The sequence below is a fragment of the Myotis yumanensis genome, unplaced genomic scaffold (genome assembly GCF_028538775.1).
Source record: "Myotis yumanensis isolate MYYU_CA2020_CCGP unplaced genomic scaffold, mMyoYum1.0.hap1 SCAF_1, whole genome shotgun sequence".
Taxonomy (NCBI): Eukaryota; Metazoa; Chordata; class Mammalia; order Chiroptera; family Vespertilionidae; genus Myotis; species Myotis yumanensis.
Genome location: NW_027223752.1, coordinates 224,363,956 through 224,385,044, shown reverse-complemented (window position 1 = coordinate 224,385,044; position 21,089 = coordinate 224,363,956). Strand labels below are relative to the sequence as shown.

Below are 21,089 nucleotides of genomic sequence, written 5' to 3'. Positions count from 1 at the left end.
GATATTAATGGAATGGCCCCGTTGAGAAAATCAAACTCTCTTAATTTAAAAACTACCCTTATTTAATGGGATGGTGTAGGTGTGTAGTCAGGGGCTGAATCTACTCTGGTTATCTGTTTCTCTTTCTGTTTCTTTCTGGATTTTGATTTTAATTTATTTTTTACTGCATTTCCTAGAGACTAGCACTGTGACTGTTGGAAGTTTTAGGCTTATGTTTTCCCAAGATCATACCAAAGAGAAAGAGGGAGTCTTCCCTGCCTGCTCTAGTTAGAAAAAATGCAGGAAGTAACGGCTTAGGTTATGTGGCTATACCAAGACCTGTCACTGTGACCCCAGAATGGAGTTCTGTGATTACTTCATTCCCTGCCTCCTCTCACTGGCGATCATGAGCTTTGTCTCAGATGGCAGAGAGGAGAAGGGGTACCTATCAGACAAACAGCCATAACAGATGAGCATGAAAAAGGAGAATTTGAGGTTAGTAGCCAGAAGAAAAGCTTCAAAGGCTATTCTGGATCGAGAGGTGGGTTTGTGGGGTCTGGTAGCATGGTCACATGATATAACACATAGCTATTCCTTCAGAAAAATCTGATATGTTCTTGACACCTGCAGTGAAAATCTCTGGACTAGAAATGGATTTCTCATGGACTTCTTTTGGTCCCACTCTGAATTTTATGATAACTGAATATATCATTTTCCAAATATAGATGTCTTATTAAATCCCATATTGGTATTTTAATGAAATAAGTTAATATAACCCTCAACACTGGAAACTATATCAGTAAATTTTGTGCCACCTCACCTCTTTCCAAAATCTTCCTGACTAGTACGGATTTTCACTACTGCACGGCATTTTTACTTTGACAAGGTGAAAACCTGAACCTGACTGCATTCACCTAGGATCACCAGACATGTCTATCCTGTGTAAGAGGAGCACAAGTATTTTTAAAAGTATCCCTAGAGGAGCAGAAAATGGAATTTGAAGTGTTAAAAACTAGGCACTGTCTACTCTGAGTTAGTTTGGAAATCTTGTGAATGAGATGATTAATACACCCAAAGGCAAATAGTGTTCATCACAATTAACTAATATGTAAGAATACGAAATACTCTTCCCCAGCTGTGGTTACACTTTACTGTATGCTTGATAATGTGGAAGTTTTATGCAGTGCTGTGTCTTCACGTTGTCTTGCAGTTCTTGTCATTTGAGTTACTAATGAATTTTTGCCAAGTGAGGCCATAGAGAAAAAGAACAAATATAACAACAGAGAACCAATAAGTATAAAGTTTATAAAGGAATTAAGAAAATTGTCTAGGAGGATATGCCTTTATGAAATGACAAAAAGTTTTATTGACTTATAAGATGTAGGTAATATCTTGCTGTTACCAATTCTACAAAAAGCAATACTTTTTTGTGACCTAGCCTACCTTAAGATATGGTAGTTTTATAGTTTACAGTGCTGTCTTTCTATATTTTTAATGAAAAATTTGGGTAGTATTTTTTTAAATTAATTTGATATTAGTATCAGTATCTTTGATTTTTATTTTCTGAAAGATGGAAGATTTTACAATGTGTTTACAAATAAATATGTAATATTTTAATAAAATAAAATCATATTAATAGGAAACAAGGAGCAGAATTCTCTGATATGCCAAATTGCTACAATACATTATAGTATTTGTGTAGACTGAAAGTATGTATAGACTACAAATGGCTATAGTATTTGTCTTCTAGAATATAAGCATTTGTTTATATTGCAAATGAATTGGTTGGGCAGGAGTTAGATCATTTTTATTGATTTAAGTTTGTCAACACTTCCAATTAAAATAAATAATCATTACTTACTACAAAATATTTTGTTTGTATGGGAAACATATATAAGAAATAGCAATTTATAATTCAATAAGAACTCTGAATTTAATTATTTGTTAGTAACTTGTTGGTTTGTCTCCACCACTGTTACTCCAAAGTAAGCAGAATTACTTTCTTCCTCATTGGCACAGCTGGGGCCTGAAGAAAAAAACAAAAGGGAAAGCACTTTTGGATCTGGGAAATAAGTCACTTGCAAGAGAACAAATCAATACAATGGAGTAGAACTTGGAATTACCAAATAGACAATTAGAAAAGGCAAAACAAATATGAAACAGGTTATTTCAACTCCAGCCCAGAGAAGTAATAATGTTTTAGTATTTTAAACCAATATAATCACCACATTTCTAAAAAAGACTACTAGCATTTTAGATTATTCTAAAAGAATGCAACCAAAGTCAATAGAAGAATTGGGTTTCCTTTAAAGTCTAGTTTTCAAAATGTATCATAAATATATTTAGAGTAGTTAGTTCTTTACTAGATATGCATCCTAAATACTAGAAGCTTTCCAATATTGTGAAATCTTACAATTTTTTAACAATTTTTTAAGCTGGTACTATGTGAATATTGAACAAGTAAACTTTTTATGGGTTCTGAGACTTCATAATCACTGAGGCCTCTCATCTTTTAGACACTGATATATTGAGAAACCCCCAAGTATGGTTATCCTTTCCTAGAGAGACAGTTTCCCAAAATGTTTGTAGAGCTTGACTAACTGCCTGGATTCAAGTCTCTACAAAAACACTTATTAGATTTGTGGCCTTGGGCAAGTACCTTCATCTCTCTGTCCTGAACTCCCCCATCTAGAAAATGTAGCTAATAATAGTACCCACCATAGAGGATGGTTTTAGGATTAAATAAGTTAATGAATATATAGAATTTAGAACAGTACTTGACAGCTAATAGGGCCTAGTGTCTGCTGTTAAGAGATTACCTTACTTTTATGAAGAAAACCACAAGCTACAAAGTAATAGAGAGGTTAGCAATTATTAGAACTCTCTACCTACATAGTTAAAAAAGAATTACAAGATTTCTTTTAAATTTTAATCTCTTAATTGAATTTCAAATTTAGTGAAAAGTTGCAGACCAGAACACACTTTGTCCAGAGGCCCTCATTCCAATTTTGCCATTTGCCCAATAATGACCTTTATAGCCAAAGGATCCAGGAGTATGCATCATACCCAGTTGTCTAACTCTGTAGTTTTTTAAAATTCAGAACAGTTTCTTAGTATTTCCTGGACTTGCATGTCTTTCTTTGGTCACTAATTTTTAATCTACAGTTTTGTAGATTGTAACTAAATTATGATTTGTTCGATGTTTTCGTATACTTAGATACAGGCCATGCATTTTGGAATGGACTGTTGCAGAAATGATTCTTTTCATTACATTCTTTTGAGTGGCACATGATGTCATTGTTACTGGAGGTGTTACCTTCAATTACTTGATTTTAAGATAATATCTGCTACATTTCTATATCTATAAAGATACTTTATCCCCACCTTTGTAATTAATAAATTTTTTTGTGTGTGAAGAGAAACTTGGAGACTTTGTAAAATCACAGTTCTCATATAATTTTACCCACTAGTTTTAACATCCATTGATGTTTCTTGCCTACATTATTACTCTGATGGTTGCCAGATTGCAATTTTTCAAATTCCATCATTCTATTTATTAATTTGCATTCTGTAAGGAAGAGATTTAAGTAGAGTATATTATCAACACCTTGTCCTGTGAAGATGGTGGGGGGGGGGGGAGGGGGGTAACAAAAACATATCTTGAAAACAGAAATTAGAGAAATAGTGCATCTCAAGTCTTATGATTATTCTGAAGCTTGATCTTCTGCATTTATTTATTTATATCAGTGTAGGCTCCTGGATTTCTTTTTTCCTATTTTATTCAGTGGGTTATAATTCGTTATCATTATTTGGAAGCTTAAATTATCCCAAATTTGCTAGTGAGAAGCATTTCAAACTGGCTTCTGTATTCTTTTATATGAATGTCTCCATCATTTTTTAAGCCCTTTCTTACTTTCTAGCACAAAAGGATGTTCCAGGCTCATTTTGTTATTTCTCAGCCCTAGCCCTGGAAACAACCATTTCTCCAAGGATTGCTGGTTACTTTTAATTGAGATGATATTTAGAAACCAATGTTTGTGTACTGGGTGTGCTCACTGCTATGAGGTATTTTTGTTTCAGGCTCTCTCAATGGACAGAGTTAAGAAACATATACCCTTATATTTATTTCTCTCTATATATTAAAAGTTATAAGTTCACACTGATACCAACACTCCTGAGTTAATTCTAACTTATCCTCTTTCCCTATTTCTAACTTCTTTCACTGACTGAAAACCTAGCTCTGTTACCTTCAATATATTTTCTTATCTGCTCAGGCCCCTTGCATATAGCTAGTCTCCTGACCCTATTGGGATATTACATCATTCAGAAGACTGACTTGTATGGACCTCTCGCTTCACAGAGTCACCACCCCAGGGTCTCCATTATGCAGATTCTGGCCATCGCTAGCCTATCTTCTCATCCTGATATGGTACCTGGCAGTTGCTGGTCAATTAAAAGGTTTTATTGTTTTCTGTTTTTATTGGTTTTAGAGAGAGGGGGGAAGGTAGATGGAGAGAGAAACATTGATGAGAGAGAAACTTCAATTGGCTGCCTCCTGCATGCCCTCTACCAGGGATTGAACCAGCAACCTGGCCATGTGCCTTGACTAGGAATCGAACCAGTGACCTCTTGGAGCATGGGGCGACGCTCATCCAACTAAGCCACACTGGCCCGGGTTTTGAAATGAATTTGAAAATTGGAAAAACTTTAGAAAGTCTGAGTGAACACTACATAGTGTCATTGTGTTAATGAGTCTAGTTTTATGAATTAAGTTTTATTACTGAAGCACATTATTCACATTTTCCTTTCCTCATATAACTCTAGCTATTGATAGCAGTCCCCTGTGAGTGGGGAGGCTATTTAATATTTTACTGTCTTAACCATTGTGTCAGTACTCACAAAACAAGTGAAGTTTTCCTGAAAGTTGCTTTGGCATTAATAATAATTAGTTTAAGCAGTACTGTATATAGGAAGTCTGAGTTGGAAAGTGCTTTATACCAAGTAAATATAATAGTATTTGTGAACTGTTAGATTTTAAAATGTTAATTGTAGTAGAAAAAGTTGCAGATCACACAGAAATTTTCTGAATAAAACTCCCTAAAAATGCTTCTACCATTGGAATTAGTGATTTTTTTTCTTCTATTTTAGAAGAAACTAGCATTAACAAGTTCAGAATGTAGTCTCTTCCTACCTGGAGACTGTGTGACAACAGGTGTGAAAGCTCAATTCTTAGCTGACCTTTTATACCCGTTAGAAAATATTTATTAACTGGGCTTTGTGTTCATTTTTTGTTGAACTCCCTCTTAAGATCAATACATTTTTTTTTTTTTTACATTGAGCTTTCTGCTAGTCTTGGCAGTAATTCCTTGACTGATGTCTTACATTTATTTTATTCATTGCCCAGTAGTAATTACCAAGTACTCAGTAAATATTTGCAGAATGAAAGAATCCCTAGTTACTTGCATAGAAAATCTTTTAAAGAAACTTTTAAATTGCAAGAGAAAAATATATTGAGCATTTTTGATAATTTTAATAGTAGAAAAGTAAAGGAAACATCTGTAAGTTATAATTTACAAGTAGAATTTTTTTGTTAAACATATTTTTTCATCCTCTCAATTTTGTGAAGCTTAGTCATATTTTTGAAAGAGTTTATTTCTTTAGAAATGCCACTAAAAAGAGTGAATGAAAGTGGCATTTTTTTTTAGCAGCCTTGGTTAGTGGAATTATTTTGTCATCCATTCATTCATCCATCAGTATTAATTGAGTTCCTAAGATATAGCTGCCATTCCACATTTTTTTAGTGCCTGCTATATTTTTGTCATTGTATAACATGTTGGGGATATAGAAATGAATAAGAAGTATTGTCTGCCCTTAAAGAACTTAAGTTTGTTTGATGTGAAATGTTCTTTCTATTCTCAGCTTAGTGGTTTTTAGATTTGTGTGTGGGGGGGCGGGAGGAGGAGGTTGTTTTGTTTTGTTTTAAAGAAGAGGAAGTTAAGGGACAAGTCTAAAATGAAAGAATGAATAACTAGAGATTCAGCTACTCTGTCCATAAGGAGATATCTTCAATGACAGCATAATGAGATAGTATAAAAAACTGGATTAAACATTTAGTTCCAGTATGGCCATTGTGTTCACTGGTTTTAGTTTTGTTGAATCATTTGTAAAAAAAAAAAAAAGTGTATTCATTGAATTTATTTAATTACAAAAATTTCTGATTCTATATTTATTTATTTATTATGATTATAAATTTACACTTGTAGAGCACTTTTACCATTCCTGAGAGTCATTTCCAATACATTTTGTTAATCTTTAGAGCAGCCATATAGTTTTGAGACTCATTGTTTCTCCAGTTTCTATTTTTAAGATATGCCTGTATTATCTCTCACCATCTTCATGAAGCAAGGTGTTGATAGTACACTCTGTTTAATAAGATTGCAGTTTACAACATAAAAAATAGTAATGCCTTTCCCTAGTGACCATTGTACCACTATTGGGAGGAGAATACCCTGATCATTTTAAGTTCTGAATGTTCAAGCCATTTACCTAGTTTGCCTAAAAGTTTCATGTAATTCTTGCATGCTAAAAGGTAAGGAGCTCATGAAAGAAAGTGTGTATTTCTCTTTGGTACAACTTCCCAAATTCAGACTGTGCCTTTTAGCTGTCCAAATTTAGCACGTTGCAGGAATTTCGTCCATGGTACAAAGACATGCTCTACTGACCTGTGGGCAGATGAGGCACTCGAATTCTGCACTGTTCTAAAGATAAGCCTGTCTTGACTGTGCTGAGCAGCTGAGCAGGAAAGTCTCACTCACAAGTGACACACACATCTATAAACTGAGCTGAGATGAAATGTGAAAGACTTTAAACTTTTCTTCTTCGTATTTTAAAAAGTTATTCTTTTTCTTTATTGATTAAGGTATTACATATGTGTCCTTATCCTCCCATTACCCCCTCACACCTCCTCACTCATGCTCTCACCCCCCTAGTGTCTGTGTCCATTGATTATGCTTATATGCATGCACACAAGTCCTTTGGTTGATCTCTCCCCTTCCCCCCGCCCTCCCCTGCCTTCCTTCTGAGGTTTGACAGTCTGATCGATGCTTCTCTGTCTCTGGATCTGTTTTTGTTCATCAGTTATTTTTTATGTTTATATTAGATTTAATTCAAGTTACTTTTTATCAAAGTCCTGTTATATTGAACCTTAAGTTAATAGCATTTTCCTGTGATCAGTATGTCTGTCACTGTACAGAGAACTTCTAAGGCTTTTATATGACTTGGAATTCTCAGTTGAAATTGAATTTGGAAAAGTGAATATTACTGTGTACTCATATTTTAGAATATAGTACTTCTTAGAAACATGCCAATAATTCAAATATTTTTAAAACTGTGTATGGTTTTTAGCTTTTATATCAGAGAAGCTTCAAAATATATACTTTTAGCCCAGCCAGTATGGGTCAGTGGATTTGGCATTGTCCCATGCACCAAGAGGTCACAGGTTTGATTCCTGGTCAGGGCATATGCCTGGGTTGCAGGTTCCAGTAGGGGCATGCAGGACTCAGCTGATTGATGTTTCTCTCTCATAGATGTTTCTATCTCTCTATCTCTTCCATTTTCTTCCTGAAATCAATAAAAACAAAAATAAAAATATAAAAAACCCAGAAAGCAAACTCCTTTTTAAAAAAATTCAAAATATAGAACTTTTTTTCAATAACCATTTTATATCGCCAACTTTAAATATAGTTACTTTCATTAATAATGTTTATTATTTCTCCTCCATGATCCTCTTACCAAACCTTTGATACTTATCAGATGTTTTCAGGCCTTAATAGAAAGTAGTGTGTATTTAACTATACTGTATTTAAGTACTAGTATATAGTACTGTATTATGATATCAGAAGTTGATTTCTCTAAAATATATTAGTTATACCAGGGACTTTCTTAACATTAAGAACAACACCACAAATGTTTTTTATAATAAATTTAGAACTATAACAGTTTTTAAAAACTAGTAGGAGAGCTATTAAGAAATGAAATGCAGAATAAGTGTAGTGGTGTGTTTAATATATCCAAGGTTTGACATGACTGATGGTGAGCGTGGCTTTACTTGGAAATTTTCTCAGCATACTGGGGAAGGACAGGAGGAGGAGCTTAGTGGTTGACTTGGAACTTTGAAGCCAGCAGACATAGTTTTGAATCCTATTTCCAAAACTTGGTGTGTGAATTCAAACAAGTTACTCATACTCTCTGAGCCTTGGCTGCCTGATCGGTAAACCAAGATTATAATATTATTGCTAAAACCAACTTCATAGGGTGTTGAAAGAGTTTAATGAGATAATTCATGAAAAGCATTTTGCATAGTTACTGGAAATTTTCAAGTATTCATAAAATATTAGCTACCACTATTATTAACATATTTCTACATGCACACTAATACTTTATAACTAGAAATTAATTTTTCCCTACAGTGTGTAGGTGATTCACAAATCGTCTTTGAAGGTTTTTAGGACAGCATGTATGTATATTAATTATAACAGATGAAAACTTATATGGTAGTTTTTCACTAAGCCTTTTTTGTATTTTTAGGCCTGTAACTTAATACAAGTATATGGCTAAGTGCACTGGGTGCATTGGTTTTATAAGATTGCCTTTTATAGATGAGAGGAGCAAGTAAATATGGATATTTCAATTTTTTGACTTTTATCTTTCACACTGATTTGTGTATCTCACATTTACTGCAGGCAGGGATGGACTGGAAGCACACACAAATTCTTACCTCATCCTACTGTCAAACACACGGCTATAAACTGGCACCTTCTAACCTCCGTTATGTTATGTAGGTCTCTGTGATCCTGTTTGGGAGTCAAGGTTTTCCCAGTGCTGCTCTGAAATGAGATAATATGAAAATAGTATAGTCTGTCTTTCACACAACTATGGGAGAGGAAGAAGACAATTAAAAACAAAACAAAACACAGGTTCTTCTCTGTCAGTTATACTAGTACATTCAGCTAATATACAGCAACTCTGTTCTGGGCTACATGATGCCTGGTATGGAAGTTTACAATCCTATATAATAAAAGCCTAATGTGCTAACTGTCCAGTTGTCCAGTCATCTGGTCGTCCATTCAACCAATCAAGGGTAATATGCTAATGATATGCTAACTCTGTTCAACCAGTTGCTTGATGTGCAATGACCATCAGGGGGCAGACAGTCGACCAGTCAACCAGTTGCTATGACATGCACTGACCACCAGGGGTCAGACGCTCTGACGGGTAGGTTAGCTTGCTGCTGGGGTCTGATGGATAGAGACTGAGCTAGACAGGCTGGACATGCCCTGGAGCCCCCCCTGTGGTCCCTCCCTGGCTGGCCAACCTCCTGCGTCTCTCCCCAGCCCCAATTGTGCACTGGTGGGGTCCCTTGGCCTGGCCTGCGCCTTCTCACATCCCTCGGGATGTCAGAGAGCCAGTTTTGGCCTGATCCCACAGGCTAGGCCGAGGGACCCCACTTGGGCACAAATTCGTGCAAAGGGCCTCTAGTATATAATATAAGACAAACATAAGATATAATGAAGCAAATAGTTACAAAATAATGCAGGACATATGATAAGACATTTGGTAGAAATAGTAGGTACTAGACAAATTAAGGGGAGGGAGAGATCACTGCCTCCTACTTCTAACCTAGTTTGTAGTGTGTACCTGTGTATGACTCATGTCTTTTTCAGAAGGCTGCTTCAGTTGGGTGTCCACAGGAATGCCGGGTTCCTTACCTCTCTGGTGCTGGCTATTTCTAGCCCTTACTGTCTCTTCATTCTCCCATTTCTACTGAAGCTACTGCTATCTAAAAGCATTCTTCTCTTAGGCTCAGTTATCATTTTTTATCTTTTTAAACATCCAAAATAATTATATGGTAGTGGTTCTGTCAGTAGCAAGTAGGAAGGGGAAAAAAGGGAGACGATTTTGGTGCAGAATCAGCAACATCATTTCCTGTGGTACAATCAGCCCTGTTGATAGCAAGGGAGAGATGAGAAGGAGACTCCTCACCTTGCCTCTGTTCCTGTGGAAATCCATAAACAGGTGCCTCCCACACCCACCCTACATCCTCTCAGCCTCATCTCCTGGAGGCTTGGTTATGTTCCCCATCCTGTCCCCACTCTCCCCTGAGCCCTGCTCCAGCTCTGAATCTCCTTGCCCTTCAGTCTGTTAGAGCCCCTTTTGTAAGTCATAGGAGTCACCCCATGATGAAGAATTATCATAGCTCCATTGAGTTACTGTTACTACCTCTGGATCTTTAGTAGGCCACAATATGTACTTGAAGTGTCTAATGGAATCCTGGATCCATTAATCCAAATACCTGTGACAGATTGCTCATATATAATGCTTGATTATTATATTTATTAGTATTACTATATGTCTGAAAGATTTGTTTCTAAGAGAAAATATATTTCAAGTTTTAGAGTTAAACAGTGAGTTATTGTTCCAAACCAGAAGCCACCCATATTGGCAGTGAACTTGTAATCAGAGGATTAGAGTTCAAATTCTAGCTGTCCCAGCTGCTAGACATGTGTGATCACTTGTGTGATTACTTGGCCTCCCTTGAGCAAGGTTCTCTGTATAGGCTGTAGAAGTAACAGTTATCACTCAAACGTGGTTTGTAGGGGATTAAATGAAAAAATAGTTGAAAGTGTATAATAAAATGTAAAATCTTATATCTAACTAGTGGCCCAGTGCATGAAATTCATGCACATGGAATTAATTAGAGGAAATATTTTAATATTGCTATTTGCCCTTTCTCTATAATAGAAGTGTCAGAGATGAAATAAAATTAGTAAAATGTATATGAAAATGTGCATTGGGACACAGAGTCAAGTCCCCGCCAACCCATGCTCACCTTGAAATCCCGAGAGACCCAGACCCGGCCGGCCCCACCTCTGTCAAGCCCCACAGGGCGTGGGGGCACGGCCTCAGGTCCCCTGGCACAGCCTCAGGTCTCCCTGCCTTGCATGGCCTCAGGTCCCCGGTCTGGCCTCAGGTGCCCCAGCCCAAGTTCCCGGGTGGGGGGCAGCATGACCTCAGGTCCCCCAGCCCTGGCATGAGGGTGCGAGGGCGTGACGACCATTTGCATATTAGCTCTTTATTATATAGGATGAATGTGACATTGTGGTGTTAATAAACACTGTATTAGGCAGAGAAAAGTTCCTGCCCACTAGAAACTCATCATCCAGGAGGTAAGACAGGCATGGACAGTTACATTAGAGTATGTGAACTCCTGCACAGGTGTATGTACAGGTGATCAGGGAACACAAAGAGCAACTATAATCTGGAAGTGGATGGATAGGGAAAACTTTGTGGAGGAAAGAGATCCTGAGCTGAGTCTTACAGGTTAAGGAAGGGCAAGCCTGGTAAAGAAGGAAGGAGAAGGGAAAGTCATCCCATGTTGAAGGAGTGGCATGGAGGAATATGGTAATTAGGAAGCTGAAAATATGTATGCAGGTATGTCTGGAGCATAAACTGTCTACTTGTGTGCCTAATTTGATTGTCAGGACACTTACCTAATTCTAAAAAGGCAATGTTACTGCACAGTGGTTAGCAACTCTAGAAACAGACTTGGCGTGAAACCTGGTTGGATCATTTACTAATCAGTGATATTTAATTAAGAATTATACCTTCATAAACTTTTAGGATCCATATGATGATATAGGTGTCTATTTCAAAGGGTGGCTGCAACAATTATTTGAAATAATGTTTGCAAATGTCCTGGTGTTTAATAAACACCTTATAGTGTCAGCAGCAGTTTCTGTTGCTGTCTTGAAAGTTTTAGAGTTACTTTTTTCCCCTCCCAGTATTCTCTAACCTACTATCTAGGCAATATTTTAAATGCCAACTCTTGTTTGTTATAATGGAATCATAGAAACAGAATTTGAATGAATTTTAAAAGAGAGTCTAGCTCTATTTCATTATTTTGTGAGTGAAGAAACTGAGTTAAATAACCTGGCTGTGAGTCTGTGAATCAGCGACACAGCTGAAACTGGAATCAGGTCTCTTTCCAGAGCTCTTTCTGTTGGTCTTGTAATAAATTGCCCAAATCACTCAGAGACACCAACCTAGAGTATTGGCACAATTCATTGCAGAAACGACATGTTAAAGTGTAGAAATTGGTATTTCTGTAGCTTTGCAGATAGGGAAATATATTTTTTAAAGGAATACCATTTCTTTCTCTGCCTCCCTCTGGTGAAAGTGCTGTTTAACAATAGCACATGTGAACAGGCAATGAGAGGTGGGTAATAAGGAACCAGATAATTCTCAGATAAATAACTCCTTTGCTGTCAAGAATTGCTTATGCAGACAGATTTCTATTTCTGTTTATTAGGGTCTCTTCACTAAAATGTGAAAATAGATTTTGATAATGCTTGTCAAATATACATGTTCTACTTCATTTATTCAAGAAGATCCAATAAATAATGTGTTGAACACTCTTTGTGTACCAAGTGCTAGGGATAGAATGGTGAGCCAGAAGCTTATGCTTTGGTGGATTAAACAGATATTGAAATAATAATTATACAAATAAATATAAGTAGTTAAATGCTATGCACAATAAGTACAAAGTGATTTATGATCATATAGCAGTGTTTGGGAAGACTCCCCTGAAAGTGTTAATTGAGATATGAAGACTCAATAAAGTAAATAGGTGAATATGAGTCACAGGGATGGAGAAAAGGGTTTAATCCTATGAAACAGCATGTGCAAGGCCCTGAGGAGGGACATAGAATGATCTGTCCTAAGAATTGAAAGACAGCTAGTATATTTGGAGCAGAAGTCTAAGACAAAATGAAAGTCCTGGTCATGGGAAGAGAGGGTAATTATTAGGCATCCCCAAAGATACCACGCAGCACAAGAAGTAAACTCCACCCCCCTCCCCCGAAGTAAACTGTATTAGAATTTTGTTTAAAGATTCATTATAAAGAAGATTACTTTAGAATCACTATAATATTTAATTTACTAGGTAGAGTAATGCTAGGATTTGGGCACTTCTAACTATGTATTACTTTTCATTTGATTTTTCTGTCTTTCTATCCTGGCTCATTGGAATTGAGGGAATATTTTTATGTGTGTTTATGTTAGGGCTTTTTGCTGTTGATTAGTTAACAGTCTAGAAATGACAGAGAATCTTATCCTATTTTCTTGGCTAAGGTTTTTGTGTGGGTGTGTGAGATTCAGCTGCATTGTTGTTGTTTTTTTGGCAATTAAGACAGGACAATTCTTAATGCACTTCATCTTGAATAGGATGAAACTTAAGAGTAAAAAGGCTACTTTCAATACTTTAAATTTAGTGGAAGGTACCCAGGGCCTGAATCTTTGGCTCATATTCTAAGTTATTTGGCTAAATTGATACAGCAACCTCAGGCACATGTCTAGGCTTATGGTAGGAACACATGAAGGAGAGAACATGAAGAAAATAGTCAAAGCTTTGAATCAATATAAAATTATCAATTACCATATATAATTTTAAATGAATTTTTGTTAATTTTTCACTAGTAATTTATTTAAGCTTTTTCTCTAAATAATGAAAAAAAGGCAGATTCATTTTTATACAGATGGATTCCCAGGTCTGCTTTTATTGCTCACTTGTTTTCTTCATTTTTCTTGGACCTTTTCTGTGGTATATAAACACTTTGTTTTCCAAAATCCTTAAATTAAATGCAGATAATATGGAACTCTTCATTTTTCAAGTGTATTTGCATCATTTCCTTTGGATAAACTGTCATGATCCTTCATACTCTTCAAACAAATGTCTGAGTTACTTCCAATATTTAACTGATTGTTAATTAATATTATTTTTCTCAGAATAGTATAGCATCAGGTCCTGTGGTTGGTCAGCCTAGGTTCAAATTTAGTCTTGCTACTAGTCAGTAGCAAGACTAGCCTCACTAATGTCTCAGTTCCTCATCTCCAAAATGGAGATGATCATGTTAGTGCCTCATAAGTTTTGTTTTGTTTGTTTTTTTGTTTTGTTTGTGTGGGGTTTTTTGGTGTGTGTGTGTGTGTGTGTGTGTGTGTGTGTTTTTAAGGCTCAAAGGAAAAAGTATATATAGAAAGCTTAATTCAGAATCAGTGTCCAGAAGAAGAGATGCTGGCTATTATTGTCCTCACGATTTTGATTCAGTCTCTTAGAATCCATTAGTAGCTATCTTCATTCTTCTGGAAGTTCTCATTCAGTCTAATCTGTATGCTGATGACTCCCAATTTATGTCTCCATTCCTAACCTCACTCTTTCCTAAGCTTCAGACTTGTATATCTGACTGCTTATCTACACTTTAATATCTACTAGATACTTCAAACATAGCATGTCTAAAAACAGAACTTTGATCTCTGCCACCTGCCGATACTTGCCTCCCCAGTCAGTCCCCACCATTCTTTCCTATCTCAGTTAGTGGCGCCATCCTCTGTCCTTTTTGGGGGCTTTACTTTAGCTATCAACCCCCATCTACTTTATCAGCACATCTAGCAGCATTAACCCAGAATATGTCCTGAATCTAACCACATGTCACTGTGCTCTCTATGAGCACCATAATCCAAGGCAATAATCTCTTTTGCTTGGGCAGATATATAAGGAGTGGTTTTCTTATTTCTGTTTTCAGTCTTGTTTCCTACAATCCATTCTCTACATTTTGAAGGCTGATAGTTTCAAAACATCAATTATTTTATCCTTACCATCTTATTGAAATTCAAAAAATGTCCAGAATTTTTTAAAACCCTCTATGATCTGGACTCTGACTTCTTTTCTTCCTATCTCTCAACACAGCTAGTTCATTCCTATCATAAGGTCCTTACATTAGCTTTTCCTGCAATTTGGGATATTTTTCACCCAGATCATCACAGTGTTGGCTCCTTGTAATTTTCAGGTCTCAGTCTTGATAATAGCTCTTCAGAGAGGTTTATCCTGACATCTTTCTTCCTTAATAGCTGATCAGTATCTGAAATCTGCCCCCCCCTTTCTTTTTTTCATAAATTGCCCCTCCCTACTCCCACGGTAATTTATGTTCCATGAGGGCAAGAACTTTATTCATCTTGTTTATTACCATATTCCCAGTGCGTATGTGGAAAGAATGATGAATAATAATATTTCTACATTCAGGGAAATAATGGTTTGTTTCATCCTGCACAAACTTTGCATAGATGCTTATTTTAGAATTAACCATGTTAATATTTTGTCTCTTTTAATGTGTTTTCTCTGTTCTAGATTTGTAAGCCCTTTAGGGTAGGAGGTATTTCTTCATTGTTTTTAGCTCTCATAGAATGCTAAATACCATTTTAGTACTTAACATTGATTGAATTGAATTGAAAAATTCAGTCTAACATCTTTATTTCCTCTGAATTTATAGTAATGATATATGTGTGTGTTTATGTGTATCTATATAAATAGATACATAATTTATATAAATTCTGAAAGTCGGTGTGTATAAAATATGCCTTCTCCTTTTATACTTTATAGTTCATAATTGGACCCTTGAGGACACACTTCAGTGGTTGATAGAATTTGTAGAACTACCCCAGTATGAAAAGAACTTTAGAGACAATAATGTCAAAGGAACAACGCTTCCCAGGTGAGTCTTTATTATCCAAACGTATTTTTTCCACTCATGGAGAGTTATATGCTACATGTTACTTTTCATTGCCAAATCTACAAGTTACTTCTGTGGCTAAGAACTCAAAGGATATATTATACATATATCCATTCTTTAATTTTTGAAGGTATGAGTTTTTGCACGTTTTAATCAATTTTTCTTGTCTAAACAATACCAAACACCCTTTAAAAAATTTATACCCAAGAAAAGTAATTTTGAGAATGAGAAGGTGGGCTAGCTGTATCTTTTTTTAGATAACATCAAAGGAACCAACCTCTGACCATCTGGGAAATATGAAAAAAATTTGTTTATTTTATACAGATCCACCTTTATGAAAAGATCTGTGTGAATGGATTAATTTATAGATGCTTCTTAATTGGCATTATTTTAATAACAATAACCACTCAGTATTAGTGGCCATAAGTTAAATCTTAAAAACTGAATTTTAATGAACAAAATGTAAATAACAGCAAGCACTTTTAACTGTAAATTGCATAGAGATACTCTGTATTACCTCATTTAAGCTTCATGGTTAACATGAACTATGTATTATTATCCCCATTTTATAGATTTAAAAAACCAAGTCAGAGAAGTTAAATATTTTGCCCAAGGCAGCATTTGAACACAAATAAATCTGATACCAGAGTTTAGGATGTTAATTTATCCTTTCTATGTCTGGAATTGTTACTGGTTTTCTGAATTATATTTCCTAAATCTCCATTAGTAAACTTAATATTTACAGATTTTAATGTTAAAATTTGCAATAATTCTACCAGAATTTGACCCTTACAAGATTGCTTATGTTTCATTCCTCCCTGGATTGTTTCTTATACCAAAAAAAGCTCTAATCCCTTTTTATTATCTAATTAGAGGCCCGGTGCACGAATTCAGGCACCAGTGGGGTCCCTTGGCCTGGCCTGCGGCATCAAGCCAAAACTAGCTCTCTGACATCCCCCAAAGGTCCCAGATTGCGAGAAGATGCAGGCCAAGCTGAGGGACACCACTGGTGCACAGTCAGGGCTGGGAAGGGATGCGGGAGGTTGGCCAGCCCAGGAGGGACGGCAGGAGGGCTCCAGGGCATGTCCAGTCCGTCTAGCTCAGTCCCGATCGGCTGGACCCCAGCAGCAAGCTAACCTACTGGTCGGAGTGTCTGCCCCCTGGTGGTCAGTGCACGTCATAGCAACTTGTCGACCAGTCAACTGCCCCCTGGTGATCAGTGCACATCATAGCGAGTGGTTGAGCGGCCTTAGCATATCATTAGCACATTACGCTTTGATTGGTTGAACAGACGACAGGACCCTTAGCATATTAGGTTTTTATTATATAGGATAGGATTATTACATATGATGAAATATGCACATTGTATTTCTAATCAATTTGCTTACCTACTCTATTTAAATAAGTGACTTTTGTTGATTGCAAGTCTGTATTTTGAATCAAGTTGGAAGTTTTCACATTTCCCTTAAATGTATTCTGAACATCAACATCAGTATTTTTTATTTTACTGTGCACATGGCTATAGTGATGAAATTATGGGTATAAATGTCAGTTCAACAAGTGCATATTGAGTATCTTTATGTTCATGGTGCAACTAGATGCTGGAAAGAAGACAAAAATTAAATATGATATAGTTCTTGCTTTTAAATAGGACAAATTAAAACAAGCAGGATAGTAGAGCATTAAAATGGGATTAGAGTTTTCCGAGTTATATATGTTACCCTGGTTATGAGGAACTCATGGTATTTTTCTTATGTTGTCTCTTGGGAAGTTTCTTTATAAAACAACAACATTAAATAAAATCGACTGCTCTGTATTATGGCAGTAAATGTTATAGCCACTTTTTCTTTTGATTAAGTAAAGGATATCAGAGATACCTCAAATTCTGGTAGAATTATTGAAATAATACACACTTAATCAAGATCAGTTTTTAGAAATAGTGAACATGTTTCTACAGAAGAAAAGTTATGTATGTAGAAGCTTTCAGGTCAGCTCATTGGAATCTTATATGGTACTGTAGTTAAATAAGTCCATTAAAAGAGGCAATATCATTTAACTTAAACAACCATGTAAGCTACAGAGCATTTTGTAGGGCAACTGCAGATATAGGAGCTATTCATAAAAAGGTATTTAGAAAATATATTACACATTCTAGATGTATACATGCCTAAAACAATTCATTATTGTTTCCTTTCTGTGACATTAAAATATTGTTACCTCTGAAATAGATAGCCAAAAGTATGTTAGTTTTATGTTAGTTATAATGGTTATCTTAAGCCTTTTACTGTATTTTCTATTCTCTGTAATTCTTATTACCAGAGCTTATACTAAGGCTCTCTTCACCTGATACATTCCTCCTCATTCCTTTCAGACTTGTGTGATCTTCCCTGACATCCTCACCCACTCAGGTAGAATCACTTCCACCTCTGGGCTCATATTGAACTTTGCATAAAAATCTGTTACATAGTTTCCTTTTTACTACATCTCATTGTCTTTCTTAAATTTGGTCTATTGATAGTATTGCTATGGATTCATTCATGCATCCATCCATGCATTCATTCATCTATTATACAAACATTTATCAAGCATCTACTTTTGCCAAGCATCATGCTAGGTTTGGGGACACAGAGCGAAGATCGTTTTTGCTTTCAAGGACTTTGATAAGTGTCATATTAAAGGAGTAATAGGAACATACACGTAAGGTACCTGTGGAGAAGATAAAAGGAAGACAGTTTGTAAAGGGAAAGTTAGAGTTCTTTACTCTCTAAAGTTTTATAGAAGCCTTATAGGAGTTCCTGTAACTTCTTCATACTCAGGTTCTATATTGCCCTAACTCAAGTGTAGTGGTTCAGGTGCAGTCGTTGGAATCATACATATTTGGGTTTGAATTTCTGCCTTACCTCTTACTAATTATGTAATCTTGAGCAAGTTACTCAACCTCTCACTACCTTAGTTTCCTCATCTATAAAATGGGTAAAATATATATATATATACATATATACATATGTATATATATATGTATATACACACACACACACATACACACTCACACACAATATAGTTTGTTTTGAATTTTAATTAAGCCCTCACACAGGTCCCGGCACATAGTACATGCTTGTTTTTATTGTCATTGTTATTAACAATTACATTATTATTATTATTATTATTATTAAACTTTGTGTTATAAGATCTTTATTAGCATCATACTTGGTTGTTAAGAAATCTTAGCTGACTACTGACTGGGCTGCTTGGGTTTGCAGTCCAAATTGAAGTGATTTTATTACCTTAATTTACCTGTGCCTTTGGCCCCCTACTTACTTTTTTCATAGCTAATAAAATAGGTCAGTACTTCTTATTACATAAATCCTTCAGTTTACTTTCCCAACTAATGATGACTGCTTACTTTCCACTTATGACTTAGAGGACTTTGTTTAATTTTTAAACAGTTTAAACCAGTGGTTCTCAACCTTCCTAATGCCGCGACCCTTTAATACAGTTCCTCATGTTGTAGTGACCCCCAACCATAAAATTATTTTCATTGCTACTTCATAACTGTAATTTTGCTACTGTTATGAATCGTAATGTAAATATCTGGTATGCAGGATGTATTTTCATTGTTACAAATTGAACATAATTAAAGCATAGTGATTAATCACAAAAACAATATGTAATTATATATGTGTTTTCCGATGGTCTTAGGCGACCCCTGTGAAAGGGTCGTTCGACCCCCAAAGGGGTCGCGACCCACAGGTTGAGAACCGCTGGTTTAAACATTAAACTGTAAAGGTATAGACTTCTTCTTCTTCTTTTTTTTTTTTTTAGATATAGACGTCTTAGATACTATTTTTTAAAGTCTGCTATTATAATTTTCTTGTTCTTTGTGAAATGACAGTAAGATGTCAGGTAATTAATGATTATAAAATATTTTGAATTTGATAAATTTTAAAATCATATTAAGTTACAGTACAAAATAAACTCAGAAAACAAAAATATCAACCTAGCAACTAAATTATTAACATTCAGCAGTGTTTGGACAGCTAACGTTGCACTGAGAAGGTTTTTGATACATGTAATAAAGTATTAAATCACACTTGAATAAGCTCTTACAGTATTAAATATGTTGCTCAAATATTTAAATTTATATACTAGAAATATTTTCATTTAATGTATATGTATTTTTTTAAATGAACAGGATAGCAGTACATGAACCTTCATTTATGATATCTCAGTTGAAAATCAGCGACCGGAGTCACAGACAAAAACTTCAGCTCAAGGCACTGGATGTGGTTTTGTTTGGACCTCTAACACGTTAGTATTCGCTCTCTCAGAATATGATGCAAAAGAATAATCAGATCGTCTATTTGTTATCTAAAGAAGGAAAAAGTAAGGAAGGTAGTAGACCACTAAGAAGAATAATCTATTAGGTATAAAGGAAATTTAATATTATCTTAAAACAAAAGATTTATAGGGTCAGACTTTTTGTCAATGAAATATAGAGTGTAAAATGTTCAAAGCTGTTTATTGATATTAAAAGTTATAAACATTGTTAGTTGATAATTTAGAATTAAATTTCTAGATTTAAAACTTTGTGTCTTTATAGCAATTTTGTTCATGTTATTATAGTTGGATGTTCACTGAAGAGTCCCTTTAAAAAATGGTGCAATCCAACCATCTTGATGCATGAAGTAATAGAACCTAACTTGATTTCATTTATCACCAAAAAAATAAGTTTTTTATATATATCAAAAGTAAAGGCCCACTTTAAAACTTTACAAAGTAATAGACTCTCCTGGCAGAAGCACAAGGTGGTGAATTGTTCTTTAGATTATTTTGAAGAGGAATAGTTAAATAATTAATCTGTTATATTCGTAAAGAAAATAAACCTGTATTTCTTTAATTTGACAGGACTACTGTTTCTCAGAAAGAAAGTTTAATATGCTTATTTAATTTAATTTTAAATTTCAGAAAGCGTTTCATGAGGCACATTTTAGGGGAATTATGTTTTATTTTTCCAAAGCCAAAAACAGATAACAAAATGAATACAAGAAATATGACTTCCACAAATTACAAATTAGGAAACTAACATTTATTTTACCTCCATTCTTCAATCTAGGACACTTGAAGGTTTCTATGATACTATCTCGGGGGTGGCTCTGCTAAAAAAGTTGCTGAAGCGGTTGTATGGATTACATGACTTTACTGGAGGTTCTTTTTTGGCTCAGACTAAAAGAGCAGCTGGTGAAACAGCTGGAACTTCCCTTTGTGAGGGTTGGTGGAAATGCACTGTTGGAAATTACAAACCCTAGGAAATAGAACACTACTGAAATGCCGAGCATTCCATGGAGATGATGCCCTTTCCAACCTTTTCCTTGTCTAAATTTTCTGCTGGGTCTCCTGGGGGTTGTCTTCTGTGCAGTTCTTCCTAATTTTTTCATGTGGATGATTGGTGAAAATAGGAATTAAATTCCAGAATTTATCTCTATATAAAAC

General features: G+C 35.4%; 1 protein-coding gene across 3 annotated transcripts in view; it reads left to right on the top strand.

Annotated features, from left to right (window-relative positions):
- STIM2 (stromal interaction molecule 2) overlaps positions 1-21,089 on the top strand; it is a 215,712-nt gene that overhangs the window by 169,402 nt on the left and 25,221 nt on the right. For all 3 annotated transcript variants that reach the window (XM_070398328.1, XM_070398313.1, XM_070398321.1), the window contains exons 4-5: positions 15,470-15,581; positions 19,792-19,907. In XM_070398328.1, the coding sequence (XP_070254429.1) occupies positions 15,470-15,581; positions 19,792-19,907 (228 nt within the window). The remainder of the gene's footprint in view (positions 1-15,469; positions 15,582-19,791; positions 19,908-21,089) is intronic.